General features: G+C 40.3%; 2 protein-coding genes and 1 pseudogene across 2 annotated transcripts; all 3 read right to left on the bottom strand.

The window, feature by feature from the left end:
• Nucleotides 1-2,121: 2,121 nt before the first annotated feature.
• On the bottom strand, nucleotides 2,122-6,782 carry LOC100461348 (protocadherin beta-3-like; annotated as a pseudogene).
• Nucleotides 6,783-7,958: 1,176 nt separating this feature from the next.
• LOC100451707 (protocadherin beta-18) lies at nucleotides 7,959-14,377 on the bottom strand. The gene has a single exon (XM_003776677.5). The coding sequence runs from the start codon at nucleotides 10,936-10,938 to the stop codon at nucleotides 8,572-8,574; it is 2,367 nt and encodes a 788-aa protein (XP_003776725.2). The 5' UTR covers nucleotides 10,939-14,377; the 3' UTR covers nucleotides 7,959-8,571.
• A 2,445-nt stretch (nucleotides 14,378-16,822) lies between these two features.
• Nucleotides 16,823-22,382, bottom strand: LOC112133455 (protocadherin beta-14). Its single transcript, XM_024247547.3, has one exon. The coding sequence runs from the start codon at nucleotides 21,075-21,077 to the stop codon at nucleotides 18,681-18,683; it is 2,397 nt and encodes a 798-aa protein (XP_024103315.3). The 5' UTR covers nucleotides 21,078-22,382; the 3' UTR covers nucleotides 16,823-18,680.
• Between the last annotated feature and the right edge of the window lie 2,573 nt (nucleotides 22,383-24,955).

Below are 24,955 nucleotides of genomic sequence, written 5' to 3'. Positions count from 1 at the left end.
AGCGATGGGACAGAGGCAGTGATCGATCTGTCCGTTGATAACCTGTCCGGAAATGTAGGAGAATAGCATTCTCCGGAGACGCTGGTCCGTGCTCTGCTAACAGGCTTTCCTCTTAGGCTGAAAGAGGTCTGAAGTAGCTGGTAGCATTTCATGGGCTTTTTCCGGTTCCTTTTTTTGAAGCCTTAGCCTGTAGCGCCACCATGCGTTGTCTTTACTTCGAAACCAATTGCTACAATTGATCTATTCTCTATTCTATCAGGAGTTTGGAAATTGGGAGGAAATGATGTAATCACAATATCACGCAATGATAATTATTAATTTCTTCATTCAAAGGAGTATTATTGGTCTCTATGTGTCAAATTATAAAATGCATCAGTAAACAACCCAGACATGGTCCCCACCCTCCAGAGCCTGTAGTCTGGGTGGGGTGCTCTGAGGGAAATTGAGAAGTGAAAGAAGACATAATAGTGATCAGTCATCTTGTAATAATAATAACACATAGCCACGTGATTTCTTAAAATTTTCTCAGCAAAACAAAATGAATTATTTGATTTCTTTCAAATTCTAGACAGCCTATATACCAGAATTGTGCTCCCATTGGTTGGATTACATCAAGAAAAAGCTACAAGTTCATTCCAGTGTGATATACTTTCTACATGAAGTCAGAGAGTTATGATTTTATGAAAATTTTAAACTGTGGAAAAATACATATGAAGGCACTTCCTATATCTCTTGCTTTGCTTTTTCTTTTTTTTCTTTTCATTTTTCCTTTTTTTTTTTTTTGAGATGGGGTCTTGCTCTGTTGTCCAGGAGGGAGTGCAGTGGCACAATCACTGCTCATTGCAGCCTTGACTGCCCAGGCTCAAGCGATCCTCCCACCTCAGCAACTGTAGCTGGGACCACAGTTGTGCATCACCATGCCTGGCTAATGTTTTAATTATTTGTAAAGATGAGGTCTTGCTATGTTGCCTAGGCTGGTCTCAAATTTCTGAGTTCAAGCAATCCTCCTGCCTCAGCCTCCCAAAGTGCTGGGGTTATAGGCATGAGCTGCCGTTCCCAGCCCTGCCTTGTCTCTCTCGTATTTATTATCTGACATAGTATAGAAGTACTTATTTAGTTGTTTCCTTTCTGTTTCAACCTCACGTGTTAGAACTTCATTTTGTTCACTGCTGCATCCCCAATATCTAAAATAATCCCCGGCACATGGTAGGTGCTCAGTAAATATTTGTTATATGGATCCATTAATAAATCACAATTAACTTAAAAATTCTGACAGATAGGTTCTCCTCCTGCTGTAGAAGTCCCCTCTTCTGCTGGGATTCAAGTTCATTATATAAGATGGATAAACGAAGACAGCATGTTCATAAGGTAGCTATTTCCTATGCCCTTTAAATAGTAATGTGAAATAACTCAGAATGACCTAAAATGTCATTTCATTAAGTGGCAAAATAACCTAGCTACCCATAAGCAAGGGATATATAATATGATAGAAAGAAAGAACATAACAAGATTATGATGACCCTAAAGATAAGGATTATGTCTCTTTTAGACACACATTTTTCATTGTCAAGGTTTTTTTTACAGTAATGTTATTATGACACTTACGATATTCAAAACTCTTGTATAATAAAATTTTCTAAGAATTTCTGTTAAACACTTCAAAGACTGTACCATTGGAAAGGTCCTTCAGTTTTTCTCAAAATTTTATACTCTGACAAAAGCTAGTGCATGTCCCTTATAGACTACTAATATTTTACAACCTCCTTGATCCCAAATGTTGTCATATTAATATGAAAAGCCACAATAAAAACTCAATAGGAAGAAAGGTCTAACTTACCAACAATGCAAGAATATCTAAACATGATTTTGACAACAAAAACCTCACTTAGGTCTCTTAATTAGAGTGAAATTTATTAAAGAGCACATATTTGTCTCCAACAACCTAAGGGAAAAAGACTTGGGAGGGACTGGAAACTCTAAAACAGGAAAATCTATGACAAAGTCATTCTTTTGGTACCTTATTTTTTCGTGTCTCTCAATAGATTGATGTTCTGTATTTCTTTCCAGGTGTTTAGCCAAATATGACACCACTTTCTGCTTATGTTCCTAACAAAGAGACTATGTTGTATCTGGTTCCTAAAGCCATTTTTTTTTTTTTTTAACAGAGAGAATCAGATTAGGCCAGCTAGGATCATCTTATTTTTGTGTTTGAAATCACAGAGGGAGGTGGGTCATATAAAATAAATGTGGCTGCAACATTACACTTCAGCTAAAGACAGAGAGAATTTTCCAGAAAAAGATCAGGTGGGCTAGATAGATACTACAAAAGGGAGCTATGATTTTAAAATCTTGAGATAATCTAATAATCATTAAAGATGCTCATATGGCCGGGCGAGGTGGCTCACGCCTGTAATCCCACACTTTGGGAGGCAGAGGGTAGTGTATCACCTGAGGTCAGGAGTTTGAGACAAGCCAAACTCCTGACCTCAGAAGCCAGTTTGAGTTTGGCCAACATGGTGAAACCCCATCTCTACTAAAACAAGGGGCCTGTAATCCCAGCTACTCGGGAGGCTGAGGCAGGAGAAGCGCTTGAACCGGGGAGGTGAGGTTGCAGTGAGCCGAGATCGCACCATTGCGCTCCAGCCTGCGCGACAAGAGTGAAACTCTGTCTCAATAATAGTAATAATAATGCTCATATATGTTATGGAGTGAAGGTTATAAAAAGAGCAGAAAAGGCTTTAAGTTTGGGGAAAAATGTAGTCTTTCCCACTTCAAGCTATTGTGAAACAAAACGATGCAATTTTTGCAGACACTTCTCCATTTAAAAATTCAAGACAGGTAAGCATAAGACAGAATCAATAGAATATGTACTAATAATTGCTATATCATCGTTCTTGTCTTCTAAGCATCAAAAGTTTAGAAAAGTTTTCTTTAATGAAACGGAATGGAGCTGGAGTCTTCAAATCAACAGCCTGTGATTTTGAAAAGTTGATAAATTGAACACATATTACTTTCATTAACGAGTAAACTTGAAAGTTGTATTCATCAAAATGGACATGATAAAAGGAGACTAAGTATGAACAAATAATCAAAGAAAATGTCTAATCTTAAGTAGGAAAATGAAATCAGCAAAATCTTAGAAAATCTATATAGCACACAAAAAAAAACCAGACACTTAATATATTGATAAAGGACTAACCTTTATCCTAAATGCTCTGAAAAATCTACAGTTTCTTAATTGAATCCAAAACCATTTACAAAGTTGGACTTTTCCTCCTGTCATTCACAGCGCCCCGGATGCTTAGGGATAACAGACTTCAGGAATTCGAATTCATTTGTCCCGGAGCCTCGCGTCAGAAACACTTCATACTGGTAGCTCTGGGATAGGGTCTCGGTGCCGCTCACGTCCACCAGATGCCCTGGAAAGGGGCCCTCGGGCACCGAGAAGCGGCCCACTGAGGCCGCCCTGCTCCTCCTGAGCAGCCGCATCGCCACGAACAGGAGCACCGAGAAGAGGAAGAGCGACGACACCGAGGCCAACGCCACCACCAGGTAGACGATGAGCAAGTCGGCCTGGGCTTGGGCCGGGGCCGCCTCCGGGAGAGGCAGGTAGGGCTGGGAGAAGCCGTCCACCAGGAGCACGTGCAGCGTGGCGGTGGCCGAGCGCGGAGGCTCGCCATTGTCCTTGACCAGCACCACCAGCCTGTGCTTGGCTGTGTCACGCTCGCTCAGCAGCCTGGCAGTGCACTGTGAGCCCACACACGCAACAGCCCGGGCTCCGTGGCCTTGAGCAACTGCTACGACAGCCAGGCGTTCTGGCCCGAGTCGTCGTCCACTGCCACCACCTTGGTCACCTGGTAGCCCGGCTCGGCGACCTGGGGCATCAGCTCGGTGCAGGGCGCGGAGCCGTTCTGCAGCGGGTACAGCACGAAGGGCGAGTTGTCGTTGGCGTCCAGCACCAGCACGCGCCCAGCGCCTCGCTGCTCGGCGCCGGGGAGCCGCTGTCTGAAGCGCCCAGGCGGAGCTCGAACCCCTGCAGAGCCTCGTAGTCCAGCGACCTGAGGGCGAACAGGTGGCCGTTGTCTGTGTTGATGGAGACCAGGGAGGCGAGAGGCAGGTGAGGGTTCCGGGGCTGCAGCAGCGAGTAGGTGACCTGGACGTTGGTGCTCGAGTCTCTGCGGTGCTGACGCTGCCAATATGCAGGGCGGGGCTGTTTTTCTCGCGGACGAACTGGGTGTAGGAAGTTTGGGTGAAGGCGGGGGCGTTGTCATTGACGTCGGAGACCAGCACCGTTACGTTGTACTCGGTTTTCAGCCTAGGAGTCCCCAAGTCCGTGGCCGTAATGGTGATGTTGTACTCGGCTCTAATCTCTTTGTCCAGTGGTCCTTCTGTTAACAGCCAGTATAAATTCTCAACGGAAGGTTTCAGCATGAACGGAACATCATTTTGAATTGAGCAAACTATTCTTCCATTTTCCCCAGAATCTCGGTCTTGAATGCTGAAAAGAGCTACAATGGTCCCGGGAGAATTTTCACGGATGGGGCTTGTGAATGAAACCATGGTCAGTTCTGGAGAGTTATCGTTGATATCTACCACCTGTATTATGACAGTCCATTTTCCAGAAAGACCTGCCCCATCAGAGGCTTTAATATCCACCTGATATGACACAATTTTTTCAAAATCTAATTTTCTGATTATTTTAATTTCTCCCCTTCGTTCATTAAGTGCAAATGTCTTAGAAATCTCTTCGTCACCATAAAAAAATGAGTAGAATATTTCACCATTAATTCCCATGTCTGAAAGCGGAAACAGTGGCAACAAGGGATTCCAGGGGGCTGTTTTCTGATATCTGCACCTGATAGAGTGGCTGCACAAACTCAGGTGCATTGTCATTAATGTCCAAGATTTCAATGAGGACCAGAGCAGTCCCAGTTCTGGGAGGAGTCGCGCCATCTACTGCCATGAGAGTTAACCTGAGCTCAGCCTGCTCCTCCCGATCCAGGGCTTTGTCCAGAACCAGCTCTGGGTATTTTCTGCCTTCACTGCCATTTTGGGTGAGAGCGTGGACATGGGAGTTGGGGTAGATGGTGTAGTTTTGGTTGTTATTGATGCCCACATCCGAATCTTGTGTATTTTTCAGAGGAAACACAGTTCCTGGAGGAGTATTTTCCATGATTTTCAAAATAATTTCTGCTTCTGGGAATATAGGGGAATTGTGTTTATGTCACTGACCAAAAGTTTAAACCTCCAAAGGTTCTTCCAGTAACACTTGGAATTGAAGCACACAAGGCTCAGTGAGTCTACACAATTCTTCCCGATCGAATGTCTCATTTACTTGCAGGTCTCCGGTCTGAAGATTCAGCTGAAAATATTTTTTGTTCTTGTTAAAAATGACCCGAGCCCTACGCTGGTATATTTCTCTTACTTCTAGCCCTAGGTCCTTTGTTAGATTGGCCACAAAAGAACCACTTTCTGTTTCTTCTGCTGCAGTGTAAACGTTCCACTCCGGACAAGTCTGAGACAGCATAACAAAGAGAAGCAGCACTTGCCTTAGTCTAGGAAAGTGCTCCTTTTCAGCCTCCATTTCTCCAACACCAGCAGCATTCAGGGTCCTGATGCCTATGTTGGGTCGGTAGGCAATCTGCTCTGGGAATCAATCCTTGCAGCAATGCAATTTTCGGTTAAGAAAGCCTCTTCTCTTTGATGGATCTAATGAATTCTAGCACAGTAGATGAAGAGATTCATTCTAACATTTCAGGAGTATAAACTTATGTGATATACTAGCTAAAGCTGGTTTATTATGCAAACTCAATAGGTAGCTTAAGGAGTTGTGGATAACTTATTTGTGAATATTGCCTAAGGACTGTGAGCTTGTTATGTTGACTTGTTACAGTATCTAAAATAATTTATAAAGAGCATCACCATCTATTGTTAATACTGAGATAGACACATGTTGAAGCTGAGAGTCACTGAGACCTTGAAGAGGGAGACAGCCACGATCATGGACATAAAGGCTGAAGTTAAAGTAAAAAGTAAAATGCAGAAGAAAATATGTTAAGTTCACCTGAAATAGCAGGTTAAGCATTCTCCCAACTGGAGAAGATCTCAACTCATTTTTAGTAAGCAATCATGTATCTCTTGGGGATTCATTGGAATCCTGAAACCCTAGCATGGAACTGAAATTTTTACTTCTGAGGAAAGAGAAAACATTTTGGGGGAGGAGGTCTTCCCAAATGTACCAACTTTAGCCAATGTTTTACTCACAATGTTTAAATAATAGACACTGTTATGTGTTGTGGCATTCTAATTATCTAGCTAACTGAGAAAACTAAGGATGAGCCAAGTTGAAGAATTGTGGTTCACATTGGTTTCTCTTAAGATATAAATAACTCAAATCAACATTCTGCTTTAGAATGTTTTCTTCTATACAAACAAATTTGATTAATTAAACTTTCAAAATATGAGAACATGCCAGTCATGGGCAAAATCTGATGGACAAATTTCCTTATAGAAATATTTTGGTCATGGATCCAAATTCACTATTATAGATTTACATGTCCAAGAAAACGTGTCCTGAATGTCTATGCATTTTTTAATATTAATGGGATAGAAGCTTGTGCCTATGTCAGTAACCTAATGAATCAAAGTTAGTTTTTCATTCCCATCTTTCATCTCTTGGATAAAGTTTCCTCTTTCTAAGATCTTAGCTCCTAGGCTTGGCAGAAACTTAAATTTCTTTCATGAGGCTTTCTAGCAACAGAGTATATTAATTAAATATTTATTATTATAACTGAAATCATGAATCAATCCATATGATCTATAAATTGGTGTTATTTATGGAGCAAGAATATTTTACATTACATGACAAAAATAATTTTGTTCACACTGAGCTTAGCAAGTAATTTTTAAAAGAACGAGTCTGCTAAGGAGGGTATGATGATCCTGAGAAAAGGTACAGACACCCAAAACCTACAATTTCAGTGTTATTATTATTTTTTAAATTAAAAGTATTATTTAAAAAATAATCATGGGACATATAAAATAATGGAGGTAAAGTTAATGAGACATTTCATAAAGCCCTTCATAGCATTTATCTGTTGAAAGACCTCATAAATTATTTACAAATTTAAATTTTGTTAAATAAGCCTCTAGTATGGATTTATTATCTCTAGGCTTGGACATCCTGTATTTCATTCATTAAGTTAATATTAGAAGCATGCAATAAAAGACCAGGGTTTCAAGGTAGATAGTCTAATTGAGTACTCAAGGTTGTACATACCTTTCAAGTCTCTTTTGATTTCAAGAAATCCCCCTTCAATATAGGTTAAACAAAAGAATTTTACTATTACCAATGGAGTCTTATTGTAGAACCCAAGGGCAATTAGACATTGGAGACTTAGGAGGGACTGAACTTAGGTGGACAGGTCTAGAACTAAGTAGCTATTTTAGTCTCTACTGTTTTCTAGGCTTCTGCCTCCTCCACTCTTATTCCTTTTCACTTTTACTCTTTCCTTCCGTTTTCTCTCCCTCTTTTTCTCTCTATCTAGAAACTTATAAACATGGCTACCTCAGCCCACATTCAACACTTATTCAAGAGGAAAAAGTAGATGAATTATATCTCAATCACAAATTTAGGGGTTTGGAGAATGTAGCTATTCCAGCTTAAATCAGGAATCTATCACAGGACCAATAAAAAATGATCAGGGCTCATGCCTGTAATCCCAATTTTGGAAGCTGATGCGGTATGATTACTGGAGCCCAGGAGTTCAAGACTAGCCCGTGTGACATGGCAAGACCTCATCTCTTAAAAAACAAAACAAAAAAAAAAACAAACGGGGTGGGGTGTGTGTGTGTGTAAGAAAAGAAGGCCTGCAATGGAATAACCATCACACTAGTGATCACCTCTCTTAGGTAGTATAGAGAAGTTCTCAGACAAGAGCATGAGCTGGATATATACATCTTAATCCAAACAAGGTTTTGAATTTATTTAAATAAAACAACTTCTACTAGCATATATATGGTTCACAAATAATTATGAAAAAAAAAACCCTAAGTACAGGAAAATTCTCTGCAATGTTTGCCAGAAAAGTAGAATGAAAAGATTACAGGTTTTTAAGAAAGAAACCTAAATTAGATAACATCTCAGAAACCAACCTAACCAGATAACAAGCAATTATGTTTTTATTCATATCATGCATTTCCCTCTATAATAATATTCTCAATTATATAAAAACTGCTTTGGATAGAGGATCCACAGTCAGAACACTCAGAAAATATGAATGAGCCCAGTGTGCAATTAAACTTGAAGGGAAAATAATGTGTATGTGAATATATTATTTGAGGTTGTATTTCAAAACAAAGACTAAGCAAATTCCGGCTCTCTCAATTTTTTCACGGTTAAAACAACAACAAAAAATAGACTTAAATTCTTGTAACTTCTGAAAACTCTTGAGTAAAATGCAGTTACCCAAAATGAAAAAATCTACATAACAATGAATAAGATTTCAAAGAAATAGACTCATTCTAAAAGTTCTGTATCATAATCAGATCCCTAATTGAATTCCATGCCATTCAGAAAGGTGGGGCTTTCTCCATTTCGCTGTCCCGGGGCAGGAGATTGGGAATTACCGGCTTCAGGAACTTGAACTCATTTGCTCCTGAGCCTCCCTTCAGACACACCTCGTACTGGTAGCTCTGGGACAGGGTCCCGGTGCCGCTCACGTCCACCAGATGCCCTGGAAGGGGGCCCTCGGGCACCAAGAAGCGACCCACCGAGGCCGCCCTGCTCCTCCTGCACAGCCGCACCGCCACGAACAGGAACACCGAGAAGAGGAAGAGCGAAGACACCGAGGCCAACGCCACCACCAGGTAGACGGTGAGCGAGTCGGCCTGGGCCTGGGCGGGGGCCGCCTCCGGGAGCGGCAGGTAGGGCTGAGAGAAGCCGTCCACCAGAAGCAAGTGCAGCGTGGCGGTGGCCGAGCGCGGAGGCTCGCCATTGTCCTTGACCAGCACCACCAGCCTGTGCTTGGCCGCGTCGCGCTCGCTCAGCAGCCTGGCGGTGCGCACCTCGCCATTGTGCGCCCACACGCCGAACAGCCCGGGCTCCGTGGTCTTGAGCAGCTGGTACGACAGCCAGGCGTTCTGGCCCGAGTCGCCGTCCACCGCCACCACCTTGGTCACCAGGTAGCCGGGCTCGGCCGCCCGGGGCACCAGCTCCGTGCAGGGCGCCGAGCCGTTCTGCAGCGGGTACAACACGAAGGGCGAGTTGTCGTTGGCGTCCAGCACCAGCACGCGCACCAGCGCCTCGCTGCTCAGCGCGGGGGAGCCGCGGTCTGTAGCGCCCACGCGGAACTCGAACGCCTGCAGGGCCTCGTAGTCCAGCGACCTGAGGGCGAATAGGTGGCCGTTGTCCGCGTTGATGGAGACCAGGGAGGCGAGGGGCAGGTGCGGGTCCTGGGGCGGCAGCAGTGAGTAGGTGACCTGGGCGTTGGTGCCTGAGTCTCTGTCTGTGGCGCTGACACTGCCGATGTGCAGGGCGGGGCTGTTGTTCTCGCGGACGAACAGGGTGTAGGAAGTTTGGGTGAAGACGGGGGCGTTGTCATTGACGTCGGAGACCAGCAGGGTTATGTTGTGCTCGGTTTTCAGCCTGGGTGTCCCCAAGTCGGTCACGGTGATGGTGATGTTATATTCATTTCTGATCTCTCTGTCCAGTGGGTGCTCTGTTACCAGAGCGTAAAAATTCTTGAAGGTAGGCTTCAAGACAAAGGGGAGGTTGTCCTGAATTGAGCAAACCATTCTCCCATTGTCTCCAGCGTCTTGGTCTCGTATGCTGAAAACAGCGACCACCATCTCAGGTGAAGAGTTTTCCGGTATGGGGCTGGTAAGAGATGTCATGGCTATTTCTGGCGGGTTGTCATTCACATCTACAACCCGAACTAAAATGCTTGATTTTCCAGAAAGGCTCCCACCGTCAATGGCCTGAATGTTTATGATATAAGATTGAATAATCTCGAAATCTAGAGGTGCTTTTAAATAGACTTCGCCAGAAATTGGATGGATTTCAAATGTTTTCCGTACATCTCTGGAGACGTGGGAAAATGAATAAGACAGTTCTCCATTTATTCCTGCATCTAAATCTGTAGCAGACGCTTTGATGATCAAGGAGTCCAGAGGGCTGCTCTCAGGTACATGAACTTCATAAACTGGCTTCTCAAATTCAGGGGCATTGTCATTGATGTCCAGGACCACAACGTTAATCAGTGTAGTCCCAGACCTGGGCGGAGACCCGCCATCCATGGCTGTTAGCGTTAAACTAAGCTCAGACTCCTTTTCTCGATCCAGGGATTGGTCCAGTACCAACTCTGGATATTTTCTGCCCTCATCGCTGTCTCGTAATTTAAGGTGGAAATGGGGATTGGGACTTATCGTATAGTTTTGAACACCATTCTTTCCCACATCCAAGTCTTGCGCACTATCTATTTGGAATAAGGTTCCTAGAGTAGTACCTTCGGAGATTTTTAGAAGTATATGATTGTTTAGGAACGTGGGAGTGTGATCATTTATGTCTTTGACCAAAAGCTCAGCCCGAAAAAATTGCAACGGATTTTCAAATAACACCTGGAAATGCAATATACATGGCTCTATGAGATCACAAAGTGCCTCCCGGTCCAGCTGCTCATTTAAGAGCAAGTCGCCATTCTGTGGATCCAATCGCAAATAAGGTTTATAGTCGTCAAAGATGACTCTGGCCCCCCGTGCAGCCAGGTCTTCCACATTCAAACCCATGTCTTTCACCACGTTGGCTATAAAGGTGCCGACCTCCACTTCCTCTGCTATGGAATAGCTCCAGGTCTCAGAACACACCAAAGACCCTCCCAGGAAAACAAAGAAAAGCAGCACTTGCCTTGTCCGCTGAGCTCTTCCCTTTCCCGGCTCCATGGCTCCTTAGCCGAACGTCTTTCTGGCGAAAACGTTTCAACTCAGTCTCTAGCAGCTCTTAAAGTTGCTCCTCTCACCTATCAGCCTGGACCTTTGGGAATCTAGAAACTCGTAATCCTGTCGCGGAGGTGTTGATGGTACCCCACCTTTTGAAAGCCTGTTTTCTCCTGGTTTTCCAGCGCTTTCAGTTCCCATGGTTAAGGGAAACCAGAGCATCTGCGGTTACAAAAATTTCACCATCTTATCCTGCAGCGCCACCATGCGACTCTGCAGATTTTCAGGTTTTAGATAAATTCCAATACGTTTCAGACAAAATATTAATTTTTCTTGTGTGTTTGTCTATAAATTTAAATTATATTCTCCTCCTATATGCCTATTTTCCGAGTTGCATTTTTGTGATATGTGATGCTATTACCTTTCCATCATCAGCCACAATCTGCTATAGCTGTAGTAGATATAAGAAGCATATTTAAGTTGTAGCCCCTGCCTGAAACGAGTTATGATCTCTCTGTGAAGACAATATATTAAACAACTAAAGATAGTGAAGAATACTCTTACACGTAATTAACTTAGTAGGCAAGAGATTTTTAGGAAAATTGGAAATGAGGATTAGAGGTCTTAGCTCTCTCCACAACTACTCTTAGAAAAGAGGAATGAGATCATGTACTTGAAAATGAACCTGGTATATGAAAATAGTTGCTTTGGAAAGGTTGGACATTTTAAGCTGCATAAATGGTACGATTTATTTAGGGATACTCAGTAGGAGACTTAGCTGGCAGGAGTAGAAAATAAATGCTCAAAAGTAATGAGTAAAATAAAACACTTTTGGTTTTTAATCTAAAAGCAAGTCCAGTTAAACATTTTTAAAAATGTGAACAAATTAGACCTCAGTTTAGTTGTGAAACTGAATTTCATCATTTGCAGACCCAGGCTTTCCAGAGGCACAATTCTAAATAGGTTTATATATCTATTAATTAGTTAGTTTAGCAGATAGTTATTGAGAACATACTTTGTGCAAGGAATGGTTATAAGTGTTAGGGGTAGAATGGTAAACAGACATAGTTCCTGCCATGCAAGAGGGAGACAGAAAAATGACCAAGTATTTTAAATAGAGCACAATGAATGTCATGATAAAGAAAGTTCATGATACTATAAGGGCATAGATGATGGTCATCTAACCAGAATTTGGAAATACAAGACAGATTTTTCTGGAGAAAGTATACTCTAAATTGATACCTTAAAAATTAATAGGAGTACTTTAAACAAAAATTGGGTATGGGGTAAAATTGTTCAGGAAAACTAAAAACAAGATTGTGCAAATGCAAATAAAGAGATGTATTTGGAGGAAATAAAATAAAATCAATATGGCTAAGACATAGAGCAAGAGGAGAGAAGTGGTAAGAGTTGAAATTGGAAAGATAAGCAAATATTTTGTAACTATGTCAAAGCATTTGGACTTTATGCCAGTAGAAATGCAGGGTTATTAAAGGGATTATAATTAAAACAGAAAAGTGACATGATTATGTTTCTACTTTTTAAAAAGATTATCCTGTTTCAGAGTTGAGAATAAATTAGAGACGAATAAGATTTAAGGTGAGAGATTGATTACAAATGGTTGCAATAATACAAGTAAGAGGAAACATTGGCCTCAGCTAGAAATGCAGTGAAGGGGTTGTGTTAGAATGATAAAACAATAGGGGATGTGGTGATAAACATAGAAGGAGTGGGGTAGAAAGGCATGAAGGTAAATGTACTTTGTCTTCAGGCTTAGGGAACTGAGTGACTGTTGGTTCTATTAACTGATAAACACAGGAAGAGCAGAAGAAAGAGGAATAGATATGGAGCTGGTGAAGGTATATTTAGTTTTGAGGAAGGGAACAGCTTTAATTTTAAACGGATGAGTTTGAGCATCCACATAGACAGTTATATAAATTAGCTTCTATTACATAAATGTAGTTGAGGAAAGACGTTTGGGCTATAGAGTCACATTTGGGATTTATTGGCATAAATGGTGATTAAAGCTCTTCAGGAAAGATAATAAGTTGCAGATTAAAAGAAGTATATTTGAATTGGTGACTTCAGACTTGATGTAGTTTTCAGAGACTACCATCTCCAGAGAGAGGCCATAGTTATAGGTGACTAAGCTAGAGTAGAAGTGAATGTCATTAGAGAGGAAGAAGGCTAGAAACAGAGATAGGTCAAACTCTTGGACCCAGAATTGTTGCAAGGGATGGGCAAAGAGGAAAACTATAAGAAGTCACATTTAAGAGATAAAATGTCTTTACACTACTTCTTTCTTGTCATCTGGAATAATTTAAAATTAAACTGATATCAAGTTGAGTTCATGCTCTCATTTGACGACTCCTACATGCAAAGACCATTTAGGTTTGCCAACTTCCTTCAGTACCTTAAAGATATTTTACTTTCTATTTTTTTCCATTGCTACTGTTGAGAAACATGGAGCATAGCTGTCAGTCTGTCATGTGTTTGAGGGTTCAATGTCCTTTTCCCATGGCTTTTGAAAAAAAAGATTTCTCTTTTTCTTTGGTTTTCTGAGCTTTCAATATAATGTTTCTAGATATGGATATCTTTTTAAATTTATCCTGTTGGTTTATTTAGGTCTCTTAAATCTGCTTGTTGAAGTTTTCATCAATTCTGAAGAATTCAAATTATTATTTCTTTAACTATTGCTTCTGATACAATTTTTCTCTTATCTCCTTGGGTTCTGGTTAAATATATGTTAAACTCTTTTACTTTGTCCTCTGTTTCTAATATTCTCTTCTGTATTTTCCATCTTATCAACTTTCTGACCTACATATTGGATAAATTGTATCCTCATCTATCTTTCTCTTCAGTAATTATTTGTTTAGTTGTATCTAATCTTCTATTAAATTTTCTAGTCAGTTTAAAATTTTGATTATTATAGTTTTTCATTTCTAGGAGTTCTATTTTGTTTTCTAATCTGTCAAATTTTATAGCATTTTTCCCTGTACACCTTCAAGTTTAACTTTTATTTCAATTAAAGTGCCTAGCATATTATAGACTGTGTCTGATAATTACAATATTTGAAATGCTTGCAAGTTTATTTTTATGTTCCTTTTTTCTGCTGGCTCTCACTCATAGTGTCATGTTCTCTTGTGTATGCACTTATCTTTGACTGTTTAAGAACATAAGAAATTAGTTGTATGAATCATTTGAGGCTTAGAGTGAATAAACATTCAAACATTCAAAAACTGGGCGACAGAGTGAGACTCTCTCGAAAAAAAAAAATCTGTAAGGTCACATTCACATTCACTATAAGAAGTCAGATTTCGACTGGGTGTGGTGGCTCACGCCTGTAATCCCAGCACTTTGGGAGGCTGAGGCGGGCGGATCACCTGAGGTAGGGAGTTCAAGACCAGCCTGACCAACATGGAGAAACCCCATGTCTACTTAAAAAAAAAAAAAAATACAAAATAGGCGGGCGTGGTGGTCCATGCCTCTAATCCCAGCTACTAGGGAGGCTGAGGCAGGAGAATCGCTTAAACTCAGGAGATGGAGGTTGTAGTGGGCAGAGATCCTGCCATTGTACTCCAGCCTGGGCAACAAGAGCAAAACTCTGTCTCAAAAAAAAAAGAAGTTAGATTTCATAAAAGATCTGCATTTGATTCTATCAGTTCCTGGGAGAACTGTCAATGATCACTTTAAATCAAGTTTAAGGCTAAAAATCAAGTTCGAGGCTGAAATTCCCCACAAGCGTTCATCCATTTCCAGTTTACTCTCACTCCAAGGGTGTGGCTCTTAGGGATCCATGCTTATTAATAGAGGTTCAAGTTTTCCAGGATTCCCAAGGAAAAAGTAGACTTTGGTCTTGCTTATCTCTCTGGGTTTCCTTTTAACATTAACTCTAACCTGACAATATATTAATATCTTAATAGCTAATTGTTTTCAGTGAAATCATTGTGCTACATAATTTTTACCAACCTTGTTAAAAATGTAAAGTCTCAGGGATATTGTTGCAACTCAAAATAACAAGTAAACTGTTAGCTTTCATATTCTATGGGCAACTGATTATTTTGGAAGGCTAAGAAATAATAGTATTTTTAAACAACTTCAACTGTTCAATGCTAAATCAATTCTATAATGACATAATGAATTGAAACAATCTCTTGGAAGAGACAACTGCCATTTACATTGGTATTCATTCTCACTTCTTCCTATACTCCTTATTCCCTTATATATACACAAATAGCTCTCCTATATTCTCTCTTCTCTCCCTTCATAATGTGTTTTATATATTTGCATATTTCTATAAATATAAGATATTGTGTATATCACCGTACTATAAATCTTTGTCTCTTTTTTCTTTTAAAACATTTGAGATTTATTCATGTGATTGCATGTCTAGCTAACTCCTTTTGATCACTGCATAATAATCCTTCACTAACATGTTACACATTTTATCAATTGCTTTACTGATGGATATGTAAGTAGAGTCCTATTCTTCACTTTCTCAGGATGAATATTCTTATATACATCATTTTGTAAAGCTCTTTAAGAGTTTTCTGGCTTACACACTCCAATAGAATTGCTGAATTATAGAGTACATATATATTAAATTTTACTAAATACTATCAGAAATCTCTCTAAATAGGCTATACATGTGATTTCCTATTATTCCACTTGATATTACCCAAATCTCTCATCTTTACTAATTTTAGTGTATGTTTCACCAACTAAAAGGGTTGAACTTCATTTAAAGCTATTTTCAGACTTTCTGTTTTCCCTTTTTTTGAATTTCCTTTTCCTTTGTCTTAAAAAATCCTATTGTCTCTCCTGGCTTTGTTGTTGTTGATTTGCAAGAGTTATTTGAATAATGTAAATATTAATCTTGTCAGTTAAAATACTGCAGGTGGCTTCTCATTATCATCTGTTAGTTTGTCTGTTAGTTTGTCTGTGCTATCCTTTAATTTTGAGGCAGCAATATTCATCAATTTGTATTTTCCTTTTTTGTGCTTTAAAGCCTTGTTAAGAAATCCAAACCCAAACTAAGATGATATGAATATTTTTACCTAGATTTATTTCATCTCTTCGAATTCAAATATTTCAAATTCACCTATTACATACATATGAAGGTTGTTTTCATATGACATGAGATGGGGATTTTGTTTCTGTATATAGTGAGCCAATCTCCCCAATAACGTTTGCTAAATAATCTCTCTTCTCCACCAACCCCAGTTATTATGATACCTCCTGTGACCAAGTTGTCTTATATAAAAGGATCTGACCCTGGATTCTATTCTATCTGGTAGTCTATGAGTCTGTTCTTGAATCATTCAGATAGATTTACCTACTTCATATTTGTAGTATGTACTAATATCTATAATGTAAGGCATTCCCTCATTTTTCTTTTTAAAAATTATCCTAGCTCTTCATGCAACTTGTTCTTCTATATTAATATTAGAAACCATTTTTAGATCCTTTACTTATGGATTTCACTGGAATTGCATTGAATTTATAAATTATTTTGGGAAGCATAGATCTTTATTAAGTTGTTCTATCAAGGAACTAGCATCTGTCTCAATTAACTCAGACATTTAATTATTTCATTTAATGTTTTATTGACATTGTTCACTTTTCCATAAAGGTTTCCTGACTTCTTTGTTAGCCTAATTTCTAGAAACATTATAGTTTCAATACTATTTTAAATTTTCATTTATAATTGATAATACTGAGGTTAAAAATACACACTTTTATTTCTCTTTCCATTTCACTTTTTTCTACCTTATTCTAGTCTTTCTTCTCTCTTTCTTTAGTTTTTACTTACTTCAGTTTTTACATTAGCAGTGACTTAAGAGCATAGTTTTGCCTCTTATGACTCTGAGGGAAAAAGGGGACCCAAATATTCTTTTCAGGATTTTATTGTTTAAATGTCAATTTTAAGAAATCCACACAACAAATAATTACTTGTTACAATGAAAAATAAAATCAGTGATAACTGCATGAAGTAGAGGGAAGAAATCTAAGGAAACTGGAATTTGTTTCACCTATTTCACAATGGCAAGTGAAATTCCATTTTACTACATCATCTGGTCTATAATAGTATTTAATCTTGTAAGAGCAATTTCAAAATGTATATGCACACTAGCCCTATATCCATACTACGTTCTAGTTATCAAAATCTCTATCTATAATCTTCTATAAAACTTCTTTTAGAGCTGAGATATAATATGTTACATGATGAGGCATCTATAAACCATAAATGCCTGCCCATTCCTTCTTTGTAGGCATCTGAGAGAGGCCACGAAGTATTAATGATGTTTTATATTTACTCAATAATTAATAGGAAAATGAAACTAAATCATTTTCTTTAACAGTTTGAATCTTCATTTCAATTTCTTATGAAGTTCTTGCTTTGTACTCATCTGATGGATGGCTATTTTACCCAGGATAAGACCCTAAATTATTTTCTGCTTTAGTAATAAACAACACAAAATTTAAGCTAGTAAACACGATGTATTTAAAGAAAACTAGGCCGGGCATAATGGCTCATGCCTGTAATCCTAGCACTTTGGGAGGCCAAAGCAGGTGGATCACTTGAGTTCAGGAGTTCGAGACTAGCCTGGGCCACATGGCAAAACTCCATCTCTACCATATATACAAAAATTTAGCTAGGCATCGTGGGCGGGTGCCTGTAGTTTGAGCTATTTAGTAGGCTGAAGCAGGAGGATTGCCTGAGCCCAGGATGTCGAGGCTGCAGTGAGCCAAGATCCTGCCACTACACTCTAGCCTGGACAACAAAGTGAGACTTTGTCTCAAAAAACAAAAACAAAAAACTAGCTAAGGCGGGCAGATCGCTTGAGCCAAGGAGTTCCAGACCAGACTGGGAAACATGGCAAAATTCCATCTGTACAAAAAAAATACAAAAGAATTAGCCAGGCCGTGGTGGCCTGTGCCAGTGGTCCCAGCTACTCAGGAGGCTGAGGCAGGAGAATCACCTGAACCCAGGAAGTCAAGGCTGCAGTGAGCCATGATGGTGCCACTGCATTCCAGCCAGGTCAATGGAATGAGACCCTGTCTCAAAAAACATAAATAAATAAAATTAAATTAAGAAAACTAAAGAGCGACAGCAAGGCCCAGAGCATTATAAGACTCTTCCTCCACAACAGGATTATCAACAAAAGTAGTTACAGAAAAAAATTACTTAAGAAATTAATAATTTCCAATGTGACCACTTAAGTTTCATCATAAAGTAAATATTTGAAAAACTAATAAGGTTCTCCAGAACTGAAAATGGAGGGATAGCATCTTTTTCACCCTTTCTAAAGAACATTTTCAGAGAGAATAGTGTGATAAATGCACTACATTTTCGACCCAGATTCAGCAATACTCTTTATTTTTACTTTATGTTTTGATGCTGCCTAGATTTAAATTACATATATAATGACATTAGCTCTTAATACTTTAGTTTGCATATCCAAATAATTGAGAATATTGTCTTGAATAATACCATTATCACAGCAAAAATAGCAATAACTCCATTAATATAACATTTTGACCAAATAAATGAAAAACCAGAAAACACAGATTACATTTCCATGTCATTATAGCCACTAATAAAGATTTTTAAAGAAACTGTGAGAAAAAAAAGCTATAATCATGCATGCAACTACAGTACAACCAAGAATTCACAAAAGATTATGCAAAAAGTACCATCAGCTTGCCAAGAATAACTAAAAATTAGAAATTTAAAATAAATTATTTTATTGAATGTTAAATCCAAAGCTATTTCGAAAGTTCTCGATTTCCCCCATATTCTTACCAGTGTCATGAACTTGAAAATTGGGGACAATCGGCTTCAGAAATTTGAACTCATTTGTCCCGGAACCTCCCGTCAGACACACCTCGTATTGGTAGCTCTGGGATAGGGTCCCGGTGCCGCTCACGTCCACCAGATGTCCTGGAAAGGGGCCCTCGGGCACCGAGCAGCGACCCACTGAGGCCGCCCTGCTCCTCCTGCACAGCCGCACCGCCACGAACAGGAGCACCGAAAAGAGGAAGAGCGACGACACCGAGGCCAACGCCACTACCAGGTAGAAGGTGAGCGAGTCGGCCTGGGCCTGGGTCGGGGCCGCCTCCGGGAGCGGCAGGTAGGGCTGGGAGAAGCCGTCCACCAGGAGCACGTGCAGCGTGGCGGTGGCCGAGCGCGAAGGCTCGCCATTGTCCTTGACCAGCACCACCAGCCTGTGCTTGGCTGTGTCACGCTCGCTCAGCAGCCTGGCGGTGCGCACCTCGCCATTGTGCGCCCACACGCCGAACAGCCCGGGCTCCGTGGCCTTCAGCAACTGGTAAGACAACCAGGCGTTCTGGCCCGAGTCGCCGTCCACCGCCACCACCTTGGTCACCAGGTAGCCCGGCTCGGCCGCCCGGGGCACCAGCTCGGTGCAGGGCGCGGAGCCGTTCTGCAGCGGGTACAGCACGAAGGGCGAGTTGTCATTGGCGTCCAGCACCAGCACGCGCACCAGCGTCTCGCTGCTCAGAGCCGGGGAGCCGCGGTCTGTAGCGCCCACGCGGAACTCGAACTCCTGCAGGGCCTCGTAGTCCAGCGACCTGAGGGCGAACAGGTGGCCGTTGTCTGCGTTGATGGAGACCAAGGAGGCGAGGGGCAGGTGCGGGTCCTGGGACGGCAGCAGCGAGTAGGTGACCTGGGCGTTGGTGCCTGAGTCTCTGTCTGTGGCGCTGATGCTGCCGATGTGCAGGGCGGGGCTGTTGTTCTCGCGGACGAACAGGGTGTAGGAGGTTTGGGTGAAGATGGGGGCGTTGTCATTGACGTCAGAGACCAGCACGGTTATGTTGTACTCGGTTTTCAGCCTGGGTGTCCCCAAGTCTGTGACGGTGATCGTGATGTTGTACTCGGCTTGGCTCTCTCTGTCCAGTGCTTTTTCAGAAACTAGAGTGAAAAAGTTCTTGAAGGTCGGTTTCAGGAAAAAAGGGAGGTTATCTTGAATAGAGCAAATCATCCTCCCATTGTCTCCAGAGTCTTGGTCTAGGATACTAAAAAGAGCTACTAGGGTCTCTGAGGCATTCTCTGGAATTCTCTTTGTAATCGACGATATGGTCACTTCTGGTGGGTTGTCGTTTATATCCATAACTTTAACTAGAAGGGTGCATTTTCCTGAAAGACCCCCACCATCTGTTGCCTGAATATTTATAGTATAGGACTGTATGACTTCAAAATCCAGAGGTGATCTCAAATTAACTTCCCCAGATATTGGATTAATTTCAAATGTTTTACGAATATCTTCTGATGCATGGAAAAATGTGTAAGATATTTTTCCATAGTTTCCTGCATCCAGATCCTTAGCTGAGATGGTGGCAATCCAGGAGCCAAGGGGTCTATCCTCGGGGACTTGCACCTCATAGAGACTCTGAGGAAACTCAGGAGCATTATCATTGATGTCCAACACCTTAATGAGAACCAAAGTTGTCCCAGACTTGGGCGGGGATCCACCATCCACTGCTGTGAGTGTTAATCTGAGTTCAGCTTCCTGTTCGTAATCTAAAGCTCTATCTAGGACCAGCTCTGGGTATATCCTTCTGTCACTACTGTCTGGAATTTTAATGTAGAAGTGAGAATTGGGGCTAATTGTGTAGTTTTGGAGACTGTTGCTTCCAACATCCAAATCTTGAGCACTCTCCATTAGAAATGTAGCTCCAACAGTGGTACCTTCTGATATTTTAATAAGTATTTCCTTGTCTAGGAATGTAGGGGAGTGATCATTTATGTCTTTGACACACAGCTCAACCCGAAAAAACTGTAAAGGGTTTTCCAAAACCACCTGAAAATGCAGCACACAGGGCTCGGTGGAGCCACACAGCTCGTCTCGGTCTAGTTTCTCATTTAGGAGCAAATCCCCAGTCAGCAAATCAAGGTGCAAATACTTTTTATTATCATCAGACACTACCCGGGCTTCACGTGAAGACAGCTCCTCCACCCCCAGCCCTAGGTCCCTCGCTAGATTAGCCACAAAAGAGCCAATTTCTGTTTCCTCTGCCACAGAATAGTGTGCAGATTCAGTACCTGCCCGAGACAATCCCAGCAAAACAAGGAATATTAGAACTTGCCTTTTTCGCAGATTGAGTGCCCCTCTGATCTCCATGGTTCCTTTAGGGAATCTCTTGTGGAAAAATTGAAGCTCAGCCCTAATTTTGGAAGCTGAAGCTCCGGTTTTTAATAGGAACCCCCGGAGAGTGTATCCTCCAGCAGCTCTGTAGGCGAAGCTCCTTTAATGCCTGTCTTTTCAGTGGGTTGGATGCTTTCTGTTCTCCTGAATAGCGAAGCTCACCGTGCTAGCCTATGTACTGTTTTCGTCTTATCCTGTAGCGCCACCATGTGTCTCCATGTTTTTTTTTTTCCATTAAAAAAGTTTTCCTCTTTGAAAAAGTAATTCATAAATACATCCGGAACATTCGAAACAAATCCCAGACATCATTTTTTTTACCTTTAAATACTTTACTAAGTATTTTTAATAGATAAGGCCTTCTAAAAGATAATTGTAATATAACGTTCACAATCAACAACTTCAGCAATAATTCCTCGATGTAATTTATACTGCATTTGCTTTTCCCCAGTTCTCTCCAAAATGTCCTTTGCTGTTGGTTTGTTTGAACTTGAATCCTGAAAATGTCCATACACTGCATTATCACTGTTTTGAATGCACGACACTAAAGGATCTGTTAAAATATTCTGAACTGAAGAAATAATTTTTATTTAAGTCATTTCTTGAGTAATTACAATTATATTCTCTCCTTCACTCTTGTAAATACTTGTTGTCAGCTATAGTTGGTAATGTCATTACTTTTTCCCTTTTATATTTTAAAAATATAAACAAGGACATGGCACAAATAAGTTAGAGATAATTCTTGCTCTTATGGAGCTCACAAACTAGAAAAATTGGCAGACAAGTAAATGAAGTATGTCATAATGTATGCATTTACAAAAAGTAATATAGAAATACCTAGAAAAGACCTCTTGTACCTGGGAGGCTACATACCTTAGTGCTTAGGAATATGGGATCTGGAACAAAATTATCAATATTAGAATCCTGGTTATGTGACTCACTATCTATAAGCTTGGGCAAGTTATAGATACCTTTGTTTCCTCACCTGTAAAATGGGGTAATAATAATATTTGCCTCCTATGATTATTATCATAGGCATCTAATGAACTAATATTTACAAAGTGGTTTGTAAGTGCTGGTTAAGTGTCTGTCAAAAATAAAATAATTAAGATCGAAGTCAGACTTTGGACATCAGTGAAAGCTTTCCTGAGGTAATGAATAATACATTGTGATCTGAAGGAACTAGCCAGGAGAAGGAGGAATATTTCAGATGGGCATTTTGAGGAACACAGAGAAGTGAAGTATGCCTTGGACTTTAAAAACCATAGAAGGGGAGGGTCTAACAATGAAATTAGGGTTAAAAGCATGGTGAGAACATGAATCATTATACAGGTCATATCATGCATTCTTGAATTTATCCTAAAGGTAATTCAAGTACAAAGATGAGTTTTAAACATCTGATTAACATGATTACATCTGCATTTTAAAAAATCAGTTTGGTTGCAGTATGGAAAATTAATTTCAGGGGGAATGACTGGAGAATCAAGGAGATCAGATAAGAGATGATGATCTGGATGAGGATAATGCCAGTGTGGATGGAGAGAAGAGGGATGAGTAGAAAGGTATGAGGAGATGAAATATTTCCAACTGTTGGTTGATAGGTTGCATGGGGAGAAAAAGGGGAAAGACTCAGAGATGATATCACATCTCTGGACTGGGCAACTGGATGACTAGTGGTGTCATTCACTAGGACAGGGAATGCTAAAAAAACATGATTGGGGTGGAAAAAGATGAGTGTTCAGTTTTGAACATGCTGATATTGAGGTAAGTGCCTGTAGGATGTGTGTTTGTGTGTTTGTGTGTTTGTGTGGTGGTGAGGTGTGTGTGTGTGTGTGTTTGCATATAACCAAAGCATAGGAAATAAATCTGAGCTGGCCATACGAATTTTGGTGTGTGTGTGTGTGTGTGTGTGTGTGTATGTATATATATATGTAGCATATAGAGAGCATATATATAGAGCACATATATATATAGCATTCATGGTTTCAATCACTATATATATATATATATATATATATATATATATACCATGAATGCTCTAGGATAACCAAGCAAAAGTGTCTCAAATAAGTATAAAAGAGGCTTGGCACAGAACTCTAAGAAACATCTTCATTTAGAGGAGACAGGGCAAGAAGCACATTTGAAAAGATAAAGAAGGCTCGGAGTTCAAAATCATGAAATCAAAAGCAAATAGCATTTTAAGGAGATGAGGAAGATCAATGGCTGCAAATGCTTCAGAAAAGTCAAGAAAAATAAGTATGACAATTATCCATTGGGCTTAAAAAGATGGTTATTGTGGAGGATTCTGATAGATGTCTGACAAAATCTGTTTTCCCTTGCTTCTATAGTAATAGAACTGTACTCAGGTAAGTGGCCATGAAGGTAGATTGCCCATCCCAGCCTCCCTTGTATTTGAGTGTGGCCAAGTGAATTAAGTTCTCACAGATGGATTGTGAGCAGAATTTCTGTCTGCCCCTTCCAGTTATAGAACAGAAATCATCTGGATATGCCTCTTTCTTCCGAGCGAGCTAGAACCCAGATGTGGCAGTGACCCAGCTACAGCCATGCAAATTATATTGCCATAGGGAATGTTGAAGAAATTACTTGAAAGAAAATTTGGTTTCAGAAGGACTGCGAGGATGAAAGCTGCCCTACCTACCTAATAATTTTTACATTGGTACTGTCATGTGAAAAAGAGAGACATGTTTAGAAGCCACTGTGTCATTGCATCACATTGGTTCCACAGTATAATCTTAACTTATACGGAAATATTTGATAAGATTTGCAATAGCAGTTTCAGTAGAATTGTTGTGATGAAAATTAGATTGTATTTCGGTGCAAAGTGAGAGGGATGAAGAAGCAAAAATGAGGTAGACCACTCTTTCAACAATTTTTTTTTTGAGACAGGGTCTCAGTCTATCACCCAGGCTCAGTGGCTCACTGCAGCCAGGCTCTCAAGAAATTTGTAAAGAATGAAAAGGCTGTAAAAGGAATAAGAAATACATTGGTATCTGGAGAAGAATTCAGACTCAGAGAGTGTTTTAAAGACTGGAGAAACTTGAATATATTTAAAATGCCAATGTGTAATGTTCAGTAGGGAAAGAGAAAATTAAGATACAGAAGGGATAATGCAAGTCACCTAGAAAGGTTGTTAAAGATGGGATCCAGGCAATGTATGAAGAGTTTGGATTTAGACCAGTGGGAGGGACCTCAGCAGGTGAAAAGTATAGATACGGATGCTGTTAAAGCTGTGGAGTAGGGGACAGGAAAATGAATTTCTAGCTGATGGATTCTATTTTCTCAATAAGGTATTAGGCAAGTTCATCTAATAAAAGGGGGTATCTAAGTGGTAGGGTAAGAAGTTTAAAGTAAGATAAGTAGGTTTAAAATAGTTGTTGTGGAGCGTAGAAGAGAAAGCTTGTTAGAAAAATTATAAAAGGAGTTCGTGGTCTCAGAAGCCAAATTAGGTTTGAATATTATACATTTATAGTGGCAATGGTATTGCTAATTTTGTAAGTTTGGTCTTATAGAGTGCAGCACCCCATGTGTAAGAGAGGAGGAGGACTATATTCATCTGGCTGGAGTTTCATCAGGTGGTTTTAGTGAAGGAAAATTGAACAAGGGAATTGAGAATATGGGCATGAGAGCAACTGGGAGTGGTACACCAGGAAATCAGCTGAATAGGAAGGAAATTAAAACAGGAGCGTTTGATAGGTAGTATCAGCATCATGGAATGGAGCTCCTGATAAGGTCAAAGACAAGATGTGATAGAAACAGCAGAATGAGAAGGTTATAGGCATAGACAATTGTGTTCTCAGAGGGAGATAGCTGAAATTATTATATCATAGAACAGTTTC

This window comes from Pongo abelii, chromosome 4, assembly GCF_028885655.2.
Source record: "Pongo abelii isolate AG06213 chromosome 4, NHGRI_mPonAbe1-v2.0_pri, whole genome shotgun sequence".
Taxonomy (NCBI): Eukaryota; Metazoa; Chordata; class Mammalia; order Primates; family Hominidae; genus Pongo; species Pongo abelii.
The sequence above is the reverse complement of the archived record's forward strand: the minus strand, read 5'-3'. Positions and strand labels throughout refer to the sequence as shown.

What these genes read in the sequence shown, in the direction of transcription:
- LOC100451707 (XM_003776677.5), bottom strand. Translation starts at nt 10,938, where the DNA reads ATGGAGCCGGGAAAGGGAAGAGCTCAGCGGACAAGGCAAGTGCTGCTT.
- LOC112133455 (XM_024247547.3), bottom strand. Translation starts at nt 21,077, where the DNA reads ATGGAGATCAGAGGGGCACTCAATCTGCGAAAAAGGCAAGTTCTAATA.